The following is a 16,385-nucleotide window of genomic DNA, read 5'->3' on the forward strand; positions in this document are numbered from 1 at the left end:
CTCCATTATCAATACACAAGTTGTGACTGTGACAGTGATGATGATATGGCCGTTACTAGTATTGATCCTCGTGCGCTTAGACTGATCATGAAACGACAACAGCAGGACATTGCATATTGTGTATTGATGTTTATGGTGGATTGTCCACCTCCTGCGTCTGCTCGTTTTCGCATGGCATTGTTTGAGGAGTTCGTACCGTCCTATGAAGGCTATCAGCTTTTCTGAGGGTCTGGGTGGGACCACTGTGGGACTTGTTGCTTGATCTTATGTCATCTTGAACGAAATTCCCGCAAACGATATATGTGCCTACCGTTTTAGGTAATTTTACCAGATTTTCATGACCCAGCGACCCTGCTTGGACAAAATAAAATGAACGGGGCACCAAATTGAATACTCTCTCACTGATTTGTGCAAGCAGCATCACCCAACATCGGAAAATCTACAGTGCAACGACGTGTGATGCCATGTACAAACTGCTCGTCTTTCATTCATCGATCGGATGCCACCAGCATTTCGCAGAGTGGAAAGGCTCTGGGAAGGGCTCTGAGAAGACCTTCCTCAACTTAAAGTTCACAATCTTGGATTTAGGATCCAAGCTTTGCTTCCTTCATCTTGAACAGGGCTTTCTTCGCATCTGTGTCAATATCGTGGAACCACAGCCAATTGAAATGGCCTTGTTGCAGCCTGGGGAGGATTTTGTACATATCGGAGCCTGCTTCTTCATGTTGGAAGAAAATCATGCGGCCCACTTCGGCAGAACGCTCCAGCTGGAGCTGTGCTCGCGGTCGTCGAACCGAATCATAAGCAGCAAGGCCGGCAGTAATCTCGGGTCCCAAGCTTGCAGCGCTCCTGGGAGATTTGGCGAGTTCCACAATGATACTGGATAGTACCCAAGCATCTTCCACTCCTTGCGCAGCCCCAGCAGCCTGGAATGGGAGAGAAGCATGGGCGCTGTCGCCCAAAAGGGCCACGCGATCGCGGTAGTATGTTGAGGTGTGCAAGTGATGGAAGAACCCCCATTTGATGGGCTGACACATGGTGAGGAGTTGCCGGCAGCGCTCATCTACGCCCTTGCCTTGAAAGTCGCCCATCATGGTCTCATGTGACACCCTTTCTGTGACTGCATTATTCATCTTCCACCCGTCGTCGTCAACCTTGCACAAGAGAAAATTGAACTCCTATCATTCGAAGAGCATTAGCAATGCCTTTGATGGAGGAAATGATGGGTGAAGGACGTTCGCTTGCCTCTCCGCCACTGATGCGATAGGTAACAGCACTGCGTTTATAGCCGAAGTAGAACTTTGCAACGTCGGTGAGGTCGCCGAGAATCTTTTCGGCCTCTGACATTGGTATCACCCCTCGATAGCAGTAGGCGCCGGCGTACACTGGCGCGACTTGCTTGGGGTATAGCGGCGATAGGACGTGCTCTCGCACGGTACTGTTGATCCCGTCTGCGCCAGCAAGAACGCTTGCCTCGGCAGATTCACCATCTGCAAATTTGAGCACCACCTTGTTAGGGTACTGTTCAATTTTGATCAAGCGTTTGTTGAATTTGACCTTCTCGAAGGGGATGGAGCTGGTCATTATATCAAGGAGAGTCTTTCGATGAGCCTAGTTGAGGTTAGCGCATTGCCCAAGTCGCATTCGAACCACAAGCAACAAGGCGACTGACAGATTTCCGGACGAAGTCAAGATGGCCCCAAGCTGACTTCAAATTGCCAGACCATGGCTGATCTTGACCTATTCCCCGATTGTCAAACCTCAACCGCAATCTCCTGACTGGGAAGGGTGATTCTATACGTACCAAGACCCACTTCGAGCAACAAGCCCTCGAAAAACACATGCTGGGCATCGGCAGGCTTGTTTCCAATGCAAATCTTCTCATATTTGGGACGAAATCCGGGTTCAATAAGGTCCATTGCTCGCAGCCCATTGGGCGCGAATCCGATGCCAGCACTTTGGAGAGTTTAGAAAACTTGAGTCTTGGTGTACAAGGTGTTGGAGCCCCAGAAGTGAATCTCACCCTACAGTCGAATACTCGTTCGCTTCTTCATATAGCGTGAAGGAAACACCTTTCTTATGTAATGCCATAGCCAAAGCAAGGCCGCCAATTCCGGCGCCTGAGATTTACATTATCTGATTGCAGCTAAGCAGATATCATCTGAATAACGTACCAATGATGGCGATATGGATGTCGTTCGTCATCTACAAATCGACCGAAAGTTGTGTCGGTAAACTTGAGACAGACCGAAAGACTCATGCTTCAATGGGACAATCTTTCGCAAAGACGAATACTCATGGTCGCAATTCAGTGCAGTGTTGCTGGCTTATCGCGAACACGAAGATAGTCTAATTACACGTATCGGAGGTCAGACCTTCTAGCGAAGGCCTTTTCTCCGAAAGGGACTAGTACAAATGGACTGTCACGTGATCTTTACAAAAGCGGCGCTGGTCGGTTTGGGCCATCGCGAGCTTCTGCAATTGCCGTGAATTTAGGCGTATTTCCTAACATCATTGGATGCCACCAGCATCTCGACGAGTAGCTAGAACGCAAGCAATTCCCCTACCAGTCTACCACATACACGTCCTAATTCAGCCGGGCAAATACAATGTCGGCTATTTCAAAGAGCAAGGACTCCGAGAAGACATCCTGGCCCCTAGGACGTCTGCCAAAGAGACAGCTTCTGCAACAAGACTGGTTGCTGCGATGTCGCACCATGCAGGCCTGAGCCACCACCATGCACCTTCCAGGCCTATCACCCACCAGTGATTGAGACCATATTGCACAACCATTCAGGACTGTCCTGCAGCCTAATAAGTATTGGAAGATGCGCCTCATCTCGTCCGACCAAATCCAAACTTCAGCCGCATAATTCCTTCGATGTCCATGTTTTATGGTCATCAATGTCATTGCTAAGCAATCGACCATGCAAGCAACAGAATGGCGCCTTATCTCGCGCCTAATGATGGACGGCTAACCTCAATGAAAGCCCTCTTTCGGTCACGTCGTTCGTCGCCACTGACTTCGACGCATTTGTCATCGCTAGAACCATCAGATACTGGTCAACCCGTGCAGGAGGACGAGCCTGCCGGTCCTTTGACCGCATCTACAGTGCCTACAGTCTCGACATCGAATCAAGCTCGGCATCAGACTCTATCGGTCCGCTCGCCACCTGCGGCATCAAAATCTACGTCGCCCGCCTTGCAGCCACCGCCTTCGCCTCATGAACAGGCCAGTGGCGCATCGACAAAACCGTCCGAAACTACACAGCGGGATCTTTGGAGCAGAGCAGCAGAGACCATTGACCCGCAAGTTCTGAAGAAATGGCTGTTATCCGATTCAAGCCTGCGTGCTACTGCCGAAGCCCAGAGGGTGGCGGAAGTGTTAGAGTCGGCCAGAGAACGAGCACGATTACAGCAGAGGAAAGCCTGGAAACGACGATGGTCATCCTTAGTTAGCTCAATATCAACATTCAACTCCCTCGTCGACGCAGGGCTTCAATTCGACCCGATCGGTTATGGAGCGCTTGCATGGTCAATCGTCTCATTCGGCCTTGAAGCTGCCGTTAGCAACAAAGAGATCGACGACGACCTTGTGGAAAGCTGTGAATACATTCGTGCCACGATCGATGAGTATTCCATATATGAAGCTCGTTACCTCGGGCCTCAGGCTCAGTCCAAAGGGCGTAAGGCCCTCGAGAATTGTATAGTGGACGTGTACATGGCTGTTATCGCATACGCAGCAGAGATGAACTATTACATCCAAAACAGGGCAGGCATGTCTTCCTATCAGGTCTCTTTGGGAACGAAACGGACTAATATGCGCAGACCGAGTTGTGAAAGCTATGAACGGCTCCTCGGACTCGTCTTTTGTCGAATACAAAGCCGTCATTGAGAAGAGAACAGCCGCTGCTCTCACCATCATTGATGATATCCGAAACGAGCTTTCTGAGTCTCGTTTGAAGGAGATACAGTCCGGCATAGATGCCATCCTTGCGAAAGCCAATGATTTCTCCAAGATCGTGGACTTCGTCGGCAAGCAGGAGAGAGAGAATATGCTATCCTGGATCTCTGTTCTGGATATGGATACAGTCCATGTAACTCAACGTGACAAAGCAGAAGCCCCTGATCGTCATAATCCTGGAGGCTGGATATTGAGCCATAATGAATATTTGAAGTGGGACTGCGCAGACGAAACAGCGTCACTCTGGCTCACTAGTGGAGTTGGCACTGGCAAGACAATCTCCACCTCTACAGTCATTGAGGAACACAGAAAAGACAGCTCGGGACACTTGGCCTACTTCTACTGCTCTGGTGCTCCTGGAAATGATGCGAGTGCTATGACAGCTGAGAATATACTGAAGTGTCTTCTAAGGCAGTTTGCTACATGCTCAGAAAGATTCTTTTCTTTGGTTGCGAAAAAGTGGAAAGAATCGGAGTCTCGTGGTCTCAAGGCCTTGACTCGACTGGAGGTCCTGAAACTCCTGGGCGGTATCATCGAAGACGAGCAGACTCTCCAGGCAACGCTCATCGTCGATGGTCTTGATGAACTCGATGCAGATACTTTGAGAACACTCCTCAACTCCCTCGCCACACTGCTAGAGGCGAAATGTGGCATCTTGAAGGTCTTCGCTTCCAGCCGATGGGTTCAACGCATTGAGGATATATTTTCTGCAGGATTCTGCATCAACGACATCGCAGCCAAAACCCGTGGCGATTTGACCCTCTACGTCGAGTCTGCCGTGAATGCTGAAACGAGGGAGAAGAATTTAGGAAATGGATTCATTGACGATATCAAGAGGACGCTCCTCGAGAGAGCGAATGGCATGTAAGTCGTCTCCCACGCTCACCGTTGCTGTTACAAAGTCTTATGTGGACATCTCCAGGTTCAGATACACCGAGCTTGCGATCAAGTACATATTCGGAGCGACGACTAAACGCATTCGTGAAAGGCTGGAGAGTCCCTTCCTTTTCCATCGAGCGGCGACGCTGTCTTGCGACCAATGTACGAGAAGCTGTACGACGAGATAGACAAAGGAGATCCCGTCGACCAGCTCCTTGCCCGTCGTGTCATCAAATGGCTTCTGCACCAATTCTTGCCGTTGACTGACAGGGCATTGCTCAAAGCGATATCGTTTGGTGTCGACGATGAGATAAGCTTGAAGCTTCAGAGTTCGGACATTGGGATCGACGAGGTTAAAGCTGCTTGTCACCATCTTGTCATCCACAATCCTAAATTCCACCGCTTCGAATTCGGCCACGTTTCTGTGGTGGAGTTCTTCCAGTGGAAGAGCTCTCCAGCTCTCGGCGACTTGGAGGCACATTCTACGATGGCCGCGTCTTGCCTGTCATTTCTGGCACTTCAAGATTCCTCAGACGAACAGATTTCTCGGTATCGTGCATTAGCGGCAACGATGTATCCTTCGATTCCTTATCATGATAAAGGCACTTTCGAACGTTACGCTATTCTGAGCTGGATCTGGCACTGGCGGGAAGCGCAGCACACTCCTTCCGCTGCTCTTCAGGATCTGTTTGACGGATTCTGGTTTTACAAGAGTCGCCTTCAAGCTTGCATCGAAGCCATCGATTCTTTTAGCAGCACCCTGGAGTTCATGGCACACCCGGATGGTATTGGTCACCACAGACTGACTCAGAACTCGTGGTGTTATCTGCTTCGAGTTCTCATGCAGTGGAAAAGCAACCGCTTGGCCCAGCGATGGTTTTTGGTTTGTGCGCAAGATCTTTCCAGTGTTGCCGATGACATTTTTCTGAGAGTCCCTGCCGATGCAGGCTCGTTGTTGTTTGTGGCGGGCATCAAACTGGCTGTGACATTTGGCAGTACGCGCCTCTTAGAGTTGACCAATTCGAAATATTTCGCATTCTCGAAGCTTCACGACTCTGGGACGTCGCTGCTACACCACGCGGCAAACTTACGAAACGCACAGTCTATTCAAAAATGCCTCGAGTTGTTTCCGGACGCAGTCAATCTGTGCCCCTCAGGGGCTCTCAAAGATGAATGGGTTACCGTCCCGTTCCTCATGGCGCTACGACCAGAAAGCAGATCAGAAGAAACAGATTCGACATCTCTGGAACTCTTCCTGAAAAATCCCAAGCTCGACCTTGGAGCATCGGATAAGCAAGGCCGCACGGCACTGCATTATTCGTTACCCAAGGGGCTCGATCGTGTTATACTCAATCTTGCGCTAGAAAGAGATCCAAGAGCCACCTTCCGCTGGGACATCAATGGCCGAAACTTCATGAAGATCGCCTTCCGTCACCACCCACAAACGCTAGCGAGCGTGCAGGCTCACTATGCAGCGTACGACCTGCACAGCGCAGCACGGACCAGAGACATCGGCGCTTTAGACAAGGCCCTTCTCAAACTACACAACGAAAAGGGGACTGCAGCGCATCAAGACCTCCTCCAAGCTTTGCTTTCCGCAACGGAGTATGGAACCGTAGAATGCATGAAGATGATACTGGGAAGCCCGCATGTGGATGTCAATGACCAAGACGAGTACGGTTTCTCTGCTCTCATGGTTGCAAGCCGGAATGGAAAGTATCATGCGGTCCTGGAGTTGCGCTCCCGAGGTGCAAATGTAGTCCTGGAGACTCCCGCCGGACGAAACGCCCTGGCCTTTGCCTTCCAAGCGATCGACTTGCGATCAGGCCTTTGTGGAGACCGGGTAAACGAACCGTTCAGTTCTCTGCTATCGCAGTGCAGGCTCTGGCCCTCCTGAAAGCACTTCTCATCCCCATGACTCAAAGTCCACTCAACATCAACCACAGAGACTCAAAGGGCGGCAGGACCGTCCTGCACTACGCATGTGAACGTGGTGTGGAGAGCTACTTCGGCTGGGCACGCGCTGCCGAATTAGATACTCATCGCAGAATTGACGTTCGTTGCAAGCTTCTTCGCGAGATTCTGTCCCACAAGCCAGACATCAACATCCGGGATCGAAACGGGGAGACGGCTCGAGACGTCGCTGAAGGAAATGCACTTTTTGAGCTTGTGAACTTGCTGGATCGTGCAAACATTTCATCGAGTCAATCTTCTGATTATTCGAGCAATGCCGAAGAATTTGCAACGCCCGCAGCGAGCCACGACAGGTTAGACATCGGGAGCTTCTTCTCTTTCGAGTCCTTCGATGACCTGTGTTGGGGACTTGCTCGCATCGGACCTAGTTATACTCAGGTTCTCCTTCTTGATGATATATCTTAGGAAGTGGTGGATCAGATATCCGGATAGATCACATAGCCACATATACCCGCGCGACTCTCGTTTCTAGACCTCAGCACACGCCCATTTACCCTCAACCAAGCTAGCCCAGGCCTCTATTCATGGCCTCAGATGTGCCTGAGGCTTCGCGCTTCAGTTTGGACCTCGACAGAGGGTTGAATCCCGTGTAAAGCCAACGTGCCTCAGCGTGTACTCATTCAGACAGCCGATGGGCCGACCGGCTGTGCTGGTGCTCGAGAGTACCAGAACCCTGAGCTTCTCATTGACAGTTCTCCTTGAACCCTCAGGCTGTAACTGGCCTTTCTGTGTGTGACCTTTCCGATTCGTGGGTGGAGAAAAGCAAAGATTCGCGTGTTCGCCCAAATTGTATCTGGACGCTGGCTTCAGAAGACCCACTGGACTCGGTGTCTGGCACTATCAAGAGCCGCTAACCTACTGTGGTAATTCACCACTTAGGGGCGCCTGAAATGGCCGCGAGCCTTTGCCTGAAGGCTACTCGGCTTACCTAAGTTACGTTTTTGATTTCGTGATTTCAGTACGGAGGAATAAGTCAGCCGAGGCAAATGCCCCTAACTTTTCAGCATCATCATCGTCAAACTCACTAATTTTACACAGTTGCGCCCAGTACTTGTCAGCTTCTACACAGCAATAATGTGCGTACAATACAGGCCACACATTCCTTGACCATTCATTCCGTGTTGACCCAACGCGCCATTCTTCCTCCGCAAATGCCCGTAGACAAAATGGCCTCCTTTTCTGCGCTCGCCTCATGGCGTACGCTCGCAATCGTTTTCGCGTTGATCAACCTCAAATCTCTCCCTCTATCATGGCATGTCCGCATATTCTACCGCATGTTCAGCAGCTGGTATACTCCAGCCCACGTCAAGCGCGCAATTCAGTCATCATCCACATCCAACAAGACACACCCACTCTTTCAACCTGTATCCATCTTCTCCCGCTCTCCTCTACTAGAAACAGACTACAACCTGCACAAAAGCAACAGCACATACTTTGCCGACCTGGACGAGAGCAGGAGTGCCCTAATGACCAAGTTCCTCACGCCCAACTCGAAGCAAGGCGTCAAGAACCTGGAAAAGGAAGGACATAAAGGCCGCACAGGAGTTATACTCGGCAGCGTACATACCTCTTTCCACCGAGAGATCAAGCCCTACGAGCGGTACGAGGTGCGCTCCCGAGTGCTGGGTTGGGACAAGAAGTGGATAGTCATAGGGAGTTGGTTTATACGACCTGCAAGAAAGGGAAAAGAGGAAGTCGTACTCGCCTCGTCGCTGAGCAAATACGTGGTGAAGAAGGGCCGATTCACTGTCGCACCGGAACGATGCTTGACGACAGCAGGTTGGTTGCCCGCGAAGCCGGAGAACTCCAAGTCTAGAGCTGGCCAGCAAGCGAATTCGTCTGAGGGGTCGGAAAAAGCGACACAAATGTCTACCACGGAATCATATACTGTACCTTCTGGGGTTGATACACCGGATGGCCTACCTGCGCCAGTGCCGGAACAGGCTGTTGAAGCCACGACCGCCATTGTAGAGAAGCTCGAGAGCTTGGCGGAGAAGACATCGAGACAGCAGGTGGACGCAAGTGAACCACTGATGCCACTTACCGCACTAGACAAGGCTGGTGAATGGGATTGGCATCACGTTGAAATGGAGAGAGTAAGAGGCTTGCGCATCGCGGAGAACTGGTTGGCCCTTGATAAGCAGTTGCTCGAGGAGTATGCACGGGGATAGAATTCGGGGCGTCGGTCCCGGCAACGAGATAGACGAGTGTGACGCGGACGATATACAGTTGATACAGCCTTGAGCGATTGGAGGCATGGTCTGCGGAGTTTCGTGGGTAATTCAAGATCTTGGGAAGACCGGAGCATTGGCGCTCCGAGGGTAAGGCTATTCTGTACATGGATACCTCTTTTGTGTCATATTATATACCTCGTATCCGGTCGTGATGAGACTATACGGGTTAGACTAGAGTAATAGACTAGAGTAATAGACGATCCCACGCGGGAGACAAAGATAACAATTTATCCACCAGGGATCCGAACTCGCAATTGCTTTTTGATAGCAAATTCCGCTTGAAACGCCAATTGACTCCGGGTTTCTATGACATGGTCGAGGAAGGTTTGTGATATGGCGTGAGGCGGTTTTGATGGTTGAGGATCGTACAGCAAGTTGTGCGTGGGTGTGGAGGGCAGAAGACTGCTCAATCTGGACATAAGTCGACCGGCCCTGGTGTGAATGCATTGTTTCGAGGACCTGAGAATGGTCGGCGCGGAAAGGCATCTATTTGCCTCCTTTCTTGTCGTCTTTCTTATCCTCCTTTTTGTCATCTTTCTTATCCTCCTTCTTGTCATCTTTCTTCTCCTCCTTCTTTTCGTCGTCATCATGGTGCTCGGCCTTCTTTTTGTCTTTGCCATTAGCTTGCTTCTTAGCATGCTTTGCTTCGTACTCCTTGTGCTTGGCCTCACGTTCCTTCATACGCTGTTCCTCGGCAGCCACCATCTCCTTCCACATATCGTCACTGGGATTGCCAGTACCCTGACTGCCCACCTCACGCTCAACCTGCTTCTCAAGCATGCGCTTGTGCTCCGGGTCCTTGGGATCGATGTACCTAACAGTCTCATAGCGGCCGGTCTGGCTGCGCTGGTCGGAAATCTCGAAGGCGGCGGTGGCAACAAGCACGCCCAATGTCAAAAATTGGGCGTACACTCTGGCTTGGACGATCTTCTGTTGGCCCGTCAGGTATGGATTGCGGTTGACTAGTGCAAAGGCGGCGACCATGCTGCCAATCCACGATCCGCCGACGATCTTATAGCGTTCTCTCCGGCCAAAGTCCCATGCTCGTTCTGTAAAGGTCTTGCCCGCGCGCTCGGCCTGTGATTGCTGCTCTTGTCGTTGCTGGTACGCGACATCAGCTGCATTCTGGGATTGTTCGTACTTTCGCGAGTAGTGGTCTGCGTTGACGATGCCGGCGAATGTGCCGGAGCTGGTAATCAGGAAGGCCTTAAGAGGGATTGTCAGGTTGCGGAAGAAGTGGTAACGTTGGTGAGCGAAGACGACGCCTGCGGTGCCGACTGCTAGACCAAGGGCGCCGCCGATGGCACCACCTTTGAGGGTGGCGTTGTAGTGGTCTCGTTCTTGTTCTTTGGTGAGGATCTTCATTTTTGCGGTTTACTTAGATAGAACAGGTGGGTTTCGTAGGTGAAGAGCTGCAAAATGGTGTTTTGCTGGTATCTCTATGCTGTGGCTAGCTTCGAGGTGTTTTTCTCCGCAGTTTCCCAGCGCAATAGGTTGCCCGCCGTTTGCTCACTCAGCTAGCTTGCTGGATTTGAGGGGATGTGATTACGAGGTCGGTAGGGTAGCTGCAGCGGGTGATAGGGACGAGGGTATGTGTTTCCCTGTTCGAGGTCGATGTCGATATCGCGTGTGCGAGTATCCGTCGTATGCAGGTCTATCAGATAAAGAGATGTCGAGTAAGGATGTGGATATGGTCAAAATATATCTGCTACAGTATGAATCCAATATGAAATCACCATGACATCAGAAACTGCTTCATTCTCAGACTTGGTGTTCGGGAACTGCCTTTTAGTACCAAAAGACTCGTATACCAATCCCCGCCTACTACTCCGTACAAATCTACAGCTAAGGTAATAGAATGTGTGTGTCTGCGTAGTACTTTTGTGGCAGATTAGCACCCATAACGAACGTTCTGAATAATCACGCAGCTCGATTAAGTTCTCAACGGGCATGTAAAGCTGTTTACGGAAGTCACACGAGTGGCCGCATTGCCGAAGACGCAAAAAGACGCCCGCAAAACGTTTAACCGGATATTCGTTCCACGGAGAAAAGAAGGGAAATGAAAACCTTCCTTTCTTTACCTAGAAGACCTTGACAAACCCGGCAAACCCTCGGATTCTTTTTCAGCCTCCATTTTAATGGGCTTTCATCTAAAAGACAGGACACGCGACATGATTTCTGCCGAGAGAGTAAGTAATCTCATTCATGGCGTGACTTGTGTCTTGTTGCACCCTTTTTATTCTCGTGGTCGCCGATGCTTTTCGCCTTTTGCAGAGCCCGCGGTGTCTGCTTTTTCGTCCGCCTGGGCATTGACCATGCCTCAGGCCACGACCGGCTGGCCAGCTGCTCTTACTCTGTACATACGTCTTCTCATTGAACCCTCCATTCGTCTCCATTTGTGGTATCTTGACGCGGAGGAAAGATCGCCATATCCTGCTCGAGTGCTTTGCATCCCCAACGCGCCAGCATGCCAATCATATCCAATTCCACCGTACTGATCATGTTGTTAAATGCAAGCCGTTGCCTGTATAGGCTTCCAGCAAGTCGTCAGTGACCAATATCTTGTTTCTCTTCTGTTGTATGACATGGACCTCGTAGATTCGATTGTCCCGGACCACCTCAGCGCCGTGGACCACTGCTTCCCACTTGATTGCTGTGTCAGATCCATCTTCTTTCTCAAGGTAATACACTCGATCACCAGGTCGAAATCGCACCTCAAGGAGCAGATCACGACGAGGAACCATCCGATCCCGTCCGTTGCCATCTTTCGGACTGATTCGGTACACTATTCTCTCCGCTCGAGCTGCTAACGGTTTGCCGTCGCTTGTAGTCCTGAGGTAGCGACCTGTTATGAAGAAGATGTTGGGCGCGTCGAACTGGCGTACATTGGAAGCTCGAGCCATAGAGATTGGATTGATCGTGAACAGTTGACTCGGGTCAAACGTCGCAGGGTTGATTCTTTCGACGCCAATGATACTATCTCCTCTGGCATCAAGGAGAAAGACTTCTTGTCCGGCTGGAAATCGTTCGAGCAGCTTTGGTGAGCTCGGAGTGAAGGGTGACTGAATCTCTGCAGCTTTGACTATAGGCGTCGACAAGCCTGCTTCTGCTCTTGCCTCAGTCGTGTTGGTGGCCGCCACCTCAGTCGTCGTAGTAGTAGCCATTCGAGCACGCCGCAGATCCGTTCCAATCGAACCTTTCAAAAAAGGGCGAGTTCGAGGCGAGGGAGAAGGTGGTGGAGCTGGTCGCACGTTCATTTCAGATCTAGACGCCTTCACTGGAGTTGGCGGTGGCATCATGTCGTTGACCCGGATAATCTTGGCCTCCGGTGTCTTTGGAGCCTCCATGACCGTCTGTGTCATGATGGGTGTGTATGGTCTTGACTTCGTGGGCGGCGTTGTCTAAGTCGTGAATGAAAGCCACGTAAGGTTCGCGTTGCTGACAGCGTCCGCGCTTGAAGCACGTTGACGGTAAGAAGAAGGGAGCCATTGCGGCCGCGGCAGACTCTGACCACGTCGATCCGCGGTCAATGAAATGAACATGTGAAGCGCTTCATAAAGAACGCTGTGTGATTGTCGCTAATATATAAGGCACTCGCTGTCGCTATGCATAGTGTGAATGCACGATGAAGAAGGAGGGCGCCCGGATCCTAGAGCGTTCCATATCGTCGTTGACACTGACTGACACCTCATGAGGAACCATCGCAATCGCAAATGCGGGCAGAAAACATCCTTATGTGGCCTGCTCGAGTCGCCCTATTGATAGATTTCATAGACCCCGGTTGATACCCTCCCTCAACGTCTGACTATTGTCGACACCTCCGGCACGATGGTATAGCTAGTCGCTCCTGGCAGCAATCTCGCCCTATTGCTCTGTTTCTGACCAGGCGCCACATTAACCCTTGCCTTTGGAATAACAGCTGGTTGTCCATCATCTCTTCTCCTCGTCGGATCATAAGTCGCCCGAGCCCAAGTCTTCTTCGTGTAATCATCACTCCTCTGCAAGATAGGTCTTGACCACTCCTCCATCAGTTTGGTGGCCTGTCGTTTGATGGCAGGCTCTGCTCTTTTGGACTTTCTGTAAAATAGCATGACCTTTCCAATGCCGGAAGATATCAACGTCTCCTTGTTCATCGGAAGCTTGCCAAGTGCTGCAAACAATTCACGCTGAATGTTGTAGGCTGGCAGACTACCATCGCTCAATGGTTCCAAGAAGAATCGAACGGCTTCCAACAAGTTCGTCTCCGGGTCCAAGATCGACTGGACAATATTGTTGCGGTTCAACAAGCTGACAACGTTTGGAAGCATCTTGAGCTTTTCGGAAGCAGGTAAACCCTGTCGAACCAATTCTCCATCCGCCTCTGCCGCTGTAATCATCTTGTTGCGCATCTCCTCAATCTCCGCATCCGCCATCTGCTCAAGATCCTTATTTTTGTTAGAACAAGTCCTGTGGAAATGTGACGTGAACTTACAATATCACCCTTCCGAAGCCTCTTCCCGGACGACTTCTTGACCGCAGCATCCATAGCTCTGTCTAACGCTCGCCGTCTTCGCTCTTCAGGAGTCAAGTCTTCTTCATTGATTTCCGGGCGTGGAGCTTTGGGCTTTCTTTCGCCATCCGGCTTGGATTTTCGTGACCGCTTGCCATCTACTTCTTCGCCGCCAGAGAAGCCATCATCACTGTCTGGTCTGCGCTGGTTTTTTCTGACCTTTTCCCGCGTCCTCTCCTTCTTCTTTTTGGGTGCTTCCTCTTCACCGTCTGCCCTCTTTCTCTTCGTCACTTTGATGGCTTTGTTGAGCGTATCGAAATCAGGCGCGACTTGTACAGCTGTTGGATCGAAGTCTGCAAACTGGGCTTCATCGACTTCGGAGAGAAGTGATTCGTCATCGGAGTCTGGGTCTGCGGCATCGGCAGTGGCCACTGCTTGAGGGTCATCGAACTCATCATGCAGGTCGTCCAATTCATCTTCGTTCTCGGAAGGTCTGTCCAACCCTTCGGCATCGGGAGGTGGCCCTTCTCCTGGAGAGTCAGCCATCTTCGTAGCACCGCAAGATCGATGGAATTGGGACAGAGTAGTCTTGGGATTTAGTAGAACGAGTCGAAATGTCTACAGGAATTAAGGGAGGTTTGGAAGAGTGAAAGGAACGTGAACAGCGACAGCAAAGAGCGAATGTCAAGTGAAGTTGCTGCCAAGTCGCGACACGAGTCAATTTTGCACGTGACTTGTGATGCATGACTCGTATCAAAGCCTCGCCTATCTGATCTACAACGAGCATTATCTGATCCGTCGGGAAAGGCACACTTTTGCCTCGAAATATGATGGGCATTGAGCAAATGCCCTTACACTTCAAGTCCAAGTGCAGAAACATGGCAGCATATGATCTCGGACTCAGAGAACTCCATGTGGTCGTCCCGGCTTCGGACTAACAGCAAAGGTGTTGAAGGCATGCCAACACTTGCAACATTGTCCTGTGACGCACATTCTCGGCTCCCCTTCATGCAGTGTTGAGACCTGCATCACGAGTGAGGTAGCAGCTGGAACTTGCCGAAACTTCTCCAGCAGGGTCTCGCCCCTTCTACAACGCCACTTATCATGTTACGACATTCTTGCAAGTCATACAATGGTGCTTGTGGAGCGAATTTCGCAGGTCGAGCCACCCAATTGGGAAGGTCGATGCCTCTGGCACGGGACAATGTCCCATGAGGCCATTAGGATGCTTACGCCGAATTTGCAACGATTGCCCCCAGCAGAAATACGAAGCCAGGCTGCCTCGTTTCTTGTCCATCGACCAATCCCAATGGCTGGGAAATCAGGGTCGTACACAAAAAAGTGACAGACCGCAACTACATGATTGGCTTGCTTGCGGCTTGGACTCTCATCCCCAGACGGTCTGTCTTCGGGTCGTACATCTCAAGTATTTCGATGCTTCGAGTTCGCTGAGCCACCAACGGTATACGCAAGACATCATGGCGTCAATAACTTGAAACGACATAGAACGTTGTTCTGGAAAGTAGATGGTTGTCATGGTCCAATCATGTCTTTGAATGGTCGTGCAGATACATGCTGGACCTCTTGCCCTCAAACAATCGAGGCGGTGCGCTGCTCCCAAGTCGAGACTTGACACCCAGGACCTTTCTGCATCTGACGTTCTTGGTCGCGAACGGGTCTTGCCGCCAATCATCCGCCACTTTTTACTAATCTTCCTCTTCCATCATTTGTGGTCATGTCATTGGATATAACATTCGCCGTCCCGAGAAAGGTTGTCTCTTGAGCAGCATTGCCATGGCTTCTCCCAGTGATCCAGCATCCTTAGCCAGCCTGAAGGCTAAGCAGGAGCGTATACGTGACAATCAAAGACGCAGCCGAGCTCGACGACAAGAGTATACCATCGAACTAGAGCAGAGGCTCGAACAATGTCGTATCACTTGTCGCGAAGCTGACTTGCTCCGTCAGAGCTTCCAGGACCTGCAAGCAGAGAATTCCCGTCTACGAGGGCTTCTGAATACAGCAGGCGTCAGTCCTGTCCTTGTCGATTCCTTCTTGCGACAACGCTCCACGGAGCAATCTTCCTCCACCAGCAACAATCCCTCAAACTTGCGCCAGCTCAAGCCAAAAATATCACCTCATGCTATCTCCACGAACGCAATGCAGCCCTTAGATGCGAGGGCAACCTCAAGTACTGTCCCCAAATCTACACGGCGCGCCGTATCACAAACTCGCAGCTCGACGGACCCGTCATCTTGCTGCCCGGAAGTAACACGTTCTTCTTCGACGTCGGAGCTATTGCGTCCCAACTGGGAGTCAACCAACCTCCTTAATGAGCCTTTGCCTTTGGGTTCAAGCAGTGATGTTCCGCCGTTACCTTCTCCGACCACGATTGGACCGTTAACGCTGGACTGGACCTTTGACCCCGGGTCAGATACGAAGCACTCTGCACAATCGTCAGTTGACGACTCGATTACATACTGGGACAACTTTGCGATAGATTCCGCCGAGTACCTTCTCCCAGACGATACTATCAACGTCGCAAGCTCGGCTCGAACTGCGGACCCTTGAGAGCGTCATGCCTCGTGCAGATCTCTCACCACTTCTGAATCAGATTGGGCCCTCAGAAGGAAACATACAAGATGGGAAAGCGCAACGAAGCAAGGGACGCATCCAATTGCGCGCAGAGCTCCCCCGAGATTATAGATTCGAGACGTTGCAAGCGCACGGGTACTCTCTTGGAATTCGACCCGCCAAGGCGTCGACCCCCGGGAAGTGCTCGTCAGACACCATTGCAGAGCGCATGTCCCGACAAGATTTACTGGAGGATGGTTGTCATTACTAAATA

The 16,385-nt window shown here is 51.0% G+C and overlaps 7 protein-coding genes across 7 annotated transcripts; 3 read left to right on the top strand and 4 right to left on the bottom strand.

Moving 5' to 3' along the window:
- Nucleotides 1–411: 411 nt before the first annotated feature.
- EDD37DRAFT_630907 (monooxygenase) lies at nt 412–2,338 on the bottom strand. Its single transcript, XM_062816615.1, has 6 exons — nt 2,175–2,338; nt 2,024–2,120; nt 1,805–1,956; nt 1,673–1,740; nt 1,246–1,611; nt 412–1,178 (listed from the first exon to the last, which is right to left on the bottom strand). The coding sequence occupies exons 1-6, from the start codon at nt 2,203–2,205 to the stop codon at nt 585–587; spliced, it is 1,308 nt and encodes a 435-aa protein (XP_062670271.1). The 5' UTR covers nt 2,206–2,338; the 3' UTR covers nt 412–584.
- A 182-nt stretch (nt 2,339–2,520) lies between these two features.
- On the top strand, nt 2,521–7,222 carry EDD37DRAFT_694576 (uncharacterized protein; the record flags this gene model as incomplete). Its single annotated transcript, XM_062820085.1, has 5 exons — nt 2,521–3,776; nt 3,829–4,828; nt 4,887–5,005; nt 5,032–6,686; nt 6,725–7,222. The coding sequence occupies exons 1-5, from the start codon at nt 2,942–2,944 to the stop codon at nt 7,220–7,222; spliced, it is 4,107 nt and encodes a 1,368-aa protein (XP_062670272.1). The 5' UTR covers nt 2,521–2,941.
- Nucleotides 7,223–7,830: 608 nt separating this feature from the next.
- EDD37DRAFT_410561 (uncharacterized protein) lies at nt 7,831–9,335 on the top strand. The gene has a single exon (XM_062812452.1). The coding sequence runs from the start codon at nt 7,969–7,971 to the stop codon at nt 8,986–8,988; it is 1,020 nt and encodes a 339-aa protein (XP_062670273.1). The 5' UTR covers nt 7,831–7,968; the 3' UTR covers nt 8,989–9,335.
- EDD37DRAFT_410546 (uncharacterized protein) lies at nt 9,263–10,580 on the bottom strand. Its single transcript, XM_062812451.1, has 2 exons — nt 9,733–10,580; nt 9,263–9,660 (listed from the first exon to the last, which is right to left on the bottom strand). The coding sequence occupies exons 1-2, from the start codon at nt 10,414–10,416 to the stop codon at nt 9,538–9,540; spliced, it is 807 nt and encodes a 268-aa protein (XP_062670274.1). The 5' UTR covers nt 10,417–10,580; the 3' UTR covers nt 9,263–9,537.
- A 526-nt stretch (nt 10,581–11,106) lies between these two features.
- EDD37DRAFT_410732 (uncharacterized protein) lies at nt 11,107–12,732 on the bottom strand. The gene is made up of 2 exons (XM_062812455.1): nt 12,625–12,732; nt 11,107–12,402 (listed from the first exon to the last, which is right to left on the bottom strand). Exon 2 carries the CDS (start codon nt 12,396–12,398, stop codon nt 11,550–11,552), a length of 849 nt encoding a protein of 282 aa, XP_062670275.1. The 5' UTR covers nt 12,399–12,402; nt 12,625–12,732; the 3' UTR covers nt 11,107–11,549.
- A 113-nt stretch (nt 12,733–12,845) lies between these two features.
- EDD37DRAFT_650269 (uncharacterized protein) lies at nt 12,846–14,086 on the bottom strand (the record flags this gene model as incomplete). Its single annotated transcript, XM_062818229.1, has 2 exons — nt 12,846–13,475; nt 13,523–14,086. The coding sequence occupies 2 exons, from the start codon at nt 14,084–14,086 to the stop codon at nt 12,846–12,848; spliced, it is 1,194 nt and encodes a 397-aa protein (XP_062670276.1).
- A 1,099-nt stretch (nt 14,087–15,185) lies between these two features.
- EDD37DRAFT_410611 (uncharacterized protein) lies at nt 15,186–16,303 on the top strand. The gene has a single exon (XM_062812453.1). It carries the CDS (start codon nt 15,335–15,337, stop codon nt 16,106–16,108), a length of 774 nt encoding a protein of 257 aa, XP_062670277.1. The 5' UTR covers nt 15,186–15,334; the 3' UTR covers nt 16,109–16,303.
- The last annotated feature ends 82 nt before the right edge of the window (nt 16,304–16,385 follow it).

Source organism: Exophiala viscosa, assembly GCF_022695815.1.
Source record: "Exophiala viscosa unplaced genomic scaffold EDD37scaffold_5, whole genome shotgun sequence".
NCBI lineage: Eukaryota > Fungi > Ascomycota > Eurotiomycetes > Chaetothyriales > Herpotrichiellaceae > Exophiala > Exophiala viscosa.

Bases quoted from the DNA above. Each gene is read 5' to 3' on its own strand.
- EDD37DRAFT_410546 (XM_062812451.1), bottom strand. From the start codon at position 10,416: ATGAAGATCCTCACCAAAGAACAAGAACGAGACCACTACAACGCCACC. The intron at 9,661-9,732 runs ATGAAGGAACGT...AATGGCAAAGAC, and splicing joins TGGCTGCCGAGGAACAGCGT to AAAAAGAAGGCCGAGCACCA.
- EDD37DRAFT_630907 (XM_062816615.1), bottom strand. From the start codon at position 2,205: ATGACGAACGACATCCATATCGCCATCATTG. The intron at 1,741-1,804 runs GTACGTATAGAA...ATCGGGGAATAG, and splicing joins GTTGCTCGAAGTGGGTCTTG to GTCAAGATCAGCCATGGTCT. The intron at 1,612-1,672 runs GTCAGTCGCCTT...AACCTCAACTAG, and splicing joins TTGACTTCGTCCGGAAATCT to GCTCATCGAAAGACTCTCCT.
- EDD37DRAFT_410611 (XM_062812453.1), top strand. From the start codon at position 15,335: ATGGCTTCTCCCAGTGATCCAGCATCCTTAGCCAGCCTGAAGGCTAAG.
- EDD37DRAFT_410561 (XM_062812452.1), top strand. From the start codon at position 7,969: ATGCCCGTAGACAAAATGGCCTCCTTTTCTGCGCTCGCCTCATGGCGT.
- EDD37DRAFT_410732 (XM_062812455.1), bottom strand. From the start codon at position 12,398: ATGGAGGCTCCAAAGACACCGGAGGCCAAGATTATCCGGGTCAACGAC.